We start from the raw sequence: 6,632 nt of genomic DNA on the forward strand, positions 1-6,632 counted from the left end.
AAGGGGAAAAAAAAAATAACCAAGAACTGTGCAATTGTTCAACCTGAATACAAGCACAGAGCAAACGATCATGTTATATTACATACAGGCTTTATATTTGATACAGCCAACGATTCCAAACGTAGAACATCTCCTCTACTTCCAGCTCAAACTGGTTATTTCTACTTCAGATTAGTGAACTGTTTCTTTCTTCTACCCGTCACATCACACAACTCACCTTTGTTCCTCTGTCTCAGCTCTTCCTCAGTTTTCAGCAGTTTGGTGTTTTTCTCTGTCAGCTCTTCTTTGGTCTTCATTAGTTCAAAGCTAGTTTTTTCCAGCTGCTTCTCAAGCCGACCAATAGCTTCCTGCGGATCCTCTAGGGATGCAATGTAGCTATGTGCTGCCTCAGCTTGCTTTTTAATATCCATGACATCATTCTGCAGAGAATCAAGAATGCTCTCAAGATCAACACAGGTGTCAGGCACCGCGCTATGTTCTCCACCCTGAAACATAATTTATTGTCAGTTACAGGTGGTGAATAGCTAACTATGCAACAGTTGTTATTTCTACAGATAGTTTGGATAGCCACTGTGAAGTCAACCATATAAAAAGCTTTTAATTCCAGCTTCAGGAATATAGGAAAATATTTAAGAACAAGCAAAAATGAAAAAATACCAGGGGTTCAGCTTGTTCGCTGCAAGGCAGATTGCTTAATCTCTCTTCCTCTGGGTTGTTAGCATAACCACTTACAAGTTCCTTGAAAATTTCAAGGCGCTTTTCAGAATTTTCTTCAAGCCGTTCCCGTTCATGGGAAAGGCGTTCTCTGTAGAGCAAAAGAGAAAACATACCTCAGCTAAAAGCCAACCCATCTCAACCGCTACGTTATTAGCGCAGTTTCTTGTAAACAAAGATGTTTCTCTATTTTGGCACCACAGAATAATACACAGAATATTACTGCTACGCTGACACAGAAATGTATTTCCCCACTCCCCAAGATCTGATGGAGGTGAGGGAGAGCAGCAGCAGATGACAACAGATGCAAAAGTTTACTAGGAGACTTCTTTCTGAGCTCCTCAAGCCACAAAAATTCTGTTTGCCACTAAGAGAGCAGTAACTAAAGATACCCACCTCTCCTCAGCCTCCAATCAAAGCCTTTCCTACACTGTATTTCTCCCAAAATTCACAGTCCAAGTAGAAACTGATTTCTTAACAGAGACCAAGTAAGAATAAAAGAGCAACTCCAGCAGAATAGTAGACTATTCTTTCCTCCAAACCAACTCTCAGCAACACGGGAACATACCCTCACCTTTCTTTTCCAACCAGTAACTTTAAGAACATTGAAAGCTAACTTACTTGAACTCCGTTTCCTGCTCAGCAAAATATCGGGTAAATTCTTGGGCCACTTCATCACGAATTTTCAGTTCCAGCAGTAACTTGTCCTTCTTCTCAGCAATAAGTTTGTTCTTCAGGTCTTCTACAAGATTCAGCAGTGCCTAGGATAACAGCACTATTAAGTTTTTCATAGCAGTGACCTCCCTAGAACTGAGTTTTCTCCCTTCACTCTATTTGAAAATGACCTCCCACTTCTTTTATTAACTTCTTCATAAACAGAAGCCTTCACAATTAGATTGGAGTCTTCGTTTGGTCCTAGCTCAACAATTTACAAGCTTGCACAGGGAAGATGTTTGCCAGGAAATCTAAAGCAGATAATTTATATTGGATTCAGCTGTTAATTTGCAGATGCCCATTTTATTTATTTATTTATGTTTTAGGGTGGTGTGTACAATTAATGAATATACAGATGTTATCGTATAAAAGAGAGCGTGGCAACGCAGTTCTCACACTACAGCAAGGAACAGAAAAAATAGGTACGCTCACCCATATCCTGGGCTCGCTTGGGAAACACCAGTGGAGAGGATCTCCAGAACAGATCCTCCCCCACTGGCAGTCAGCTCTTAAATGGGTCTAGGAGAGGTGGAGCCAGGCTCCACCCTTTCCAGCAGCACAGGTGAATTGCCTTCACCTGTGCTCCCGTGGCTGAGTCACTGCTCGCCTCAGGTGATCAATCAAAGGTTCAGGCTGTGATTCAGCAGTTCCTATACAGTGGTGGGAGAGATAACACTAATTAAATGCTAACAAAATATTCTCTAGCCTTCTGTTCCCGCCTCTTTGCCCTATCTAGAAATAAATTTTAAAAGAAGCAAGGTCCTAAATTGGAATAAAATATCTGCATCCTTGCTATGTACTGACCACTGGTTACCACGAGAAGATAAAAACACGTCTGCATGTCTCATCGCTCTATTTCAATTTGTACACATTTCACACAGCCTTCCCACACTGGACAGTAAGTCAGAGTCATTCCACTTAGTTCTTAACACTGATTTGATGGACAGAAAGGGTGCTCAGAAGGAAGAGGAGGGAGATGGAAGAAAAGAGGGATGTTGTTATAAGCCTCAGGGATGCACTAATTCTTAAAGCAGTCCGGGCACTTACTGAATATTCTTCTTTTCCTATCAGGACTTCATTTTCTTCGTATTTCAGCACTGTTTCTTCTCCTGACTTATTATGTTCTTGCTCCATCTCATAGTCATCATCTTCCACTACATCTTCTAGGGTTCGGTCCCACAGAAAACCAGCGCTTCTCCTTGGGATGGTCATTTTAGAGCAACAAGGCATTGATGACCCACTTGCTGAGTTCTGGCCAAATGACTCATCACGAGGAGGAACAGATGCATCCGAAACTATAACCTACCCAGGAAATAAAAGAACAAAGCCATCAGCATTCCTTCAGCCTTGACTAGAACTTCCAAGAGAGACCTGCTGTCATTTCCTCTCCGGAGCTTACTACTCCCTTGGCCTAGGCTTTGTTTGGTCACTACTTCAACCAGTTTTCAAGAAAGTAGAAAGGAGTTACTGCCGACTCCAATCCTCCTCTTAATCTCAAGACTATCACTAGCCAAACAGCGTACAGGAACTGCCACGCCACGTAGCCACAGGTTTCTGCTTTTGCTTCCAGTTTCCAGTTGCATTCAATGCAATTGAACATCACCTTTTCAGGTCTTTGTCTTGCACAGCCGCATCACCCTCATAGGCTGCTCCTTCTACTTTCACACTTAACCTCCTTAGATACGGCCACAATCCAAGGGCACACATCCATCAGTCATGCTTCAGACACAAACTCCCAACACTTCAAACACTTCCATCAAGACTGTAGCACTGATCTGACAGTTTAACTTCTTCAGCGTTATATCATGGCACTCATTCCTACCCATTCTGATGAACTTCCGCTTTCCCACTGAAGCCTCTTACGGCCACAACACAGCCTTTCCAACTCTTTGCTGCTCCACTTACATTGTCAGTGCTTGACCTGAACAAGATTCAAAATTGCAATACGTATGGGGTAGCTGGATTTGCTTTCCTGGGTGGGATCATATTTTGAGAAGAGAGGAAAACTAACAGTGGAGAATTTCCTCCCGATATAACAAGTTGCTTCTTGTTAGGCTGAATACCTTTTACGAATAAGATGCTTCCGCCCTCACACCCCAAAGAAACACAATGACCCCAGGAGAGACTACAACACACTCACTTTTTGTGCAATAGCTGAGAACCTTAGCACATTGAATGTTTCATCACAGGCTGAAGCACACTGGCTGATGTTTACTAACATGTGTATCTTCCCTTTTCCACTGAAGAATCCCTGAAGAAAGTGCGTCAACTTACTCTCCCGAAACGGTATGTGCTGCTGCACCCTTTGGAGACAAAAGCCACAGCAAATCCCATTACCAGAAGATAACGACTTCAATTCAGTGGAAGAGCTATCCAAGTGGAAGACAACATATTAACAACTGCAGTAGTCTTTAAATCATTTTGAGTTGTGGGTTGTTTTTAATTTTATTTTTTTATTTTTTTCCCTAGTTTGCAGAAAGCTTGTATGGTTGTTCCAGCTACTACACAGCCATTATCAGCCATTATCTTCTTGGGCAACCCACGAGAATATTTAAAACAAAAAGTACGTTCAACATACAGCCTAAGCATTTCCCAAGCACAGAGCACACTTAATCTTTGGGATAGAAAGGACATTTTCAAATGAGAATCTACAGAGAAAGCTGCTCCTGAGCAGTTCCATCCGGCCGTGACTGTAAATAAATACTACATCTGTTTAAAATACAGAAAGTTCTGTCTGCACTCATTTAGAGCCCAACTGCAGGCAAAAGTAGCAGGTAGGCTTTTCTTCTGTCTGCATTTTGTTAGCTAGATCAGAAGGAACGATGAAGTTACTTCAAGACTCAGAAGAAAAAAAAAAATCTGACCATTTTTTATTGGCTAGGACAAAGCACAGCAATATCCCTGAGGAAAACTGTCACTGCAGAACTAAATAATAAATGCAATTAATTCACAAAGCAGGAAAAGGTCTAAAATTTCACTCATTTACAGTGAAAATAGCAAAGAGAAATTGTATTACTTATCCCAGGATTTCTCTGTGAAGGCAAGGCCAGAAGAAACAATGTTAAGTTGCTTAAGTCTACGATAACACGTTCAAAGATTTAGAACTTGAAAGGTTTACTTAAAAAAATCAAAAATAAAAAATAAACAAAGCAGGCAAGTTTATAGACCACGCTGTTAGATCGACAAGGCTTCACACAACTGCAGAAGTCTACGTATAGTTTTCACTCATGCCTTAGTTTTGTACTCTGCATTTTAAACAACAGTTTAAACGTTGTACACAATACCTGAAATCCACAACTGGGTTACAGTTTGTACAAGGACTTACTTTGACTGCTGACTGATCTTGAGTGCACTAATACACTTGCTTAGAGTCAGGAGAGACGTATTGATATTTCCACTCTCTTTCAGTCTATCACCTTCATTGCGCGTCTTGGTATACCTTTCTGAACCAGCAAGGTCACACAGCGATAATCTGAAGGCAGACAAGGGAAATTAAGTTTGCTTGCCTTGCAACGTGCACTGATTATTTTCGTTTCTAACACAACCACTCTTCCCAAAGGAAGAATTTCTTGAACCCTCCCATGTTGCTTTCCTAGTGAAGTTGCACACTACTTCCTGCCAAACGCTTCTTCAACAAAGCTTCCATTTTTCTGCCATACGCTTCTTTCTGAGGACTTACATTAGTTCAGAAGTTGAGTGGAGCAGGATAGAGGAACATTGTGCTGAACAGAGGGTACAAGATACTCAACAGCACTGCAACTTGATGGTTTAGTACTGCACGACGATAGGAAATGGGGAACCACCACTCCTACAGGAGGCTCAATCAGGGAACATGTGTACGTAGCCTAGTATGAATACACCAACACTGAAAACAACTGGCAATTTCACCCCAAAAGAAGATGGGAACTCTGCTCTGAACTTACTCATTGACTCGTGTCACTCGTGGCATTTCAAGGTCTTCAATTTTTAGTAACTTGATTGTAAATATACTGTGGCTGAAAGGAGAAATTTAAAAATCAGTAAGGAGAAATGAAGCAAGATCAATAGACAGAAATACATATATATTTTTAAATCTACAACGTCTATTCAAAACGCTGCTGGATCTACTTGAGATTCAATTAACTTCACAGTTCTACTAGATGCATTAAGCCTTTTAAAGAGACATGTTTTTTGGCTTATTTTGCTTTTCTTCCCTCCCCCAAACCACCAGTACTTAGACGGAAGAAGGCTTACTTATTCTGCTGAGTTTTTGATAAAACAATTGGCTTTTGTACACGCTTATCTGCTTGAAGGACTAATCCCCCCTGTTTCAAGCACTAGAATCACATACTGTCACAGGATATCAAATGCAACACTCGATATCAAGCCTTTTTAAAGCCTTCTGCCCTACAAAAGCCATAGGCAATATTTTAATTTATCCCTCTTCCCCACACTATCTCATACCCAGCGTCAGTCAAAGTCTCCCACCTTCGGCTGGAGCAAGTATTTAGCTTTGTGCTTGCAAAACTCCGGTGTTTCTGTCCCAGTTTAAAAAGTCTAAAAGCTTCTTTAGAATCAGAGACCTGAACCCACTGCAGACCTTTCAGAAGAAGGAAAAGTGATTTTGTGAGCTTCCTTAGCAAAAGGAAAAGCAAACAAGAAATGATGTATACAAACAAAGAATAATACATTTAGTCAACACAATAGAATATTTTATGAAGTCTGCTTCACACACGCGATAAGCTGATGAGAGATGCTGAGACTAAGATTCTTCCTCCCGTGGAAAAGGGCAAGATATAGTACGCCTCTGCATTCAAGCAGACATTTCTAGAGCTAAACTGAACACATTTAAGAGTTTTCTATCTCGGAAGAAACATTATTACAGAAATAACACTTTTCCATGACAAGCTTGGCAGTTTGCAAAGCGTTCCAGTTACCTTTTACGTAAGAATATCCCTTGATGTCTGGAGCAAGGCGAAGGGTCTTTTTTTTCTTGTCATCTGACATAGGAGCCAGTAAATCATAAAAACATTCATTGTAAATCTCAAAAAATGAAACCCAAACAGAGAACTTTGAGAAATTATCTAGAGATAATCCGCTAGATTCTTCTGATCCTTTGGAGAGATTTCCTACATCTGCAAAGTACAAAATATTACAAGTCAACCTAGAGACAGCAAAACTAATTGCATTTAAGAACAACTAGCGACTAAGATTACAGCAGCCCT

At 40.7% G+C, this 6,632-nt stretch overlaps 1 protein-coding gene across 1 annotated transcript; it reads right to left on the reverse strand.

Annotated features, from left to right (window-relative positions):
- Nucleotides 1-130: 130 nt before the first annotated feature.
- Nucleotides 131-6,542, reverse strand: LOC104916566 (kinesin-like protein KIF20B; the record flags this gene model as incomplete). Its single annotated transcript, XM_031557658.1, has 9 exons — nt 131-419; nt 658-805; nt 1,336-1,475; nt 2,476-2,730; nt 3,569-3,731; nt 4,754-4,900; nt 5,352-5,423; nt 5,896-6,007; nt 6,345-6,542. Coding segments are annotated over 9 exons (1,493 nt in total), but the record flags the coding sequence as incomplete, so codon positions are not given.
- Nucleotides 6,543-6,632: the final 90 nt, after the last annotated feature.

The sequence above is a fragment of the Meleagris gallopavo genome, unplaced genomic scaffold (assembly GCF_000146605.3).
Source record: "Meleagris gallopavo isolate NT-WF06-2002-E0010 breed Aviagen turkey brand Nicholas breeding stock unplaced genomic scaffold, Turkey_5.1 ChrUn_random_7180001922072, whole genome shotgun sequence".
Classification (NCBI taxonomy): domain Eukaryota; kingdom Metazoa; phylum Chordata; class Aves; order Galliformes; family Phasianidae; genus Meleagris; species Meleagris gallopavo.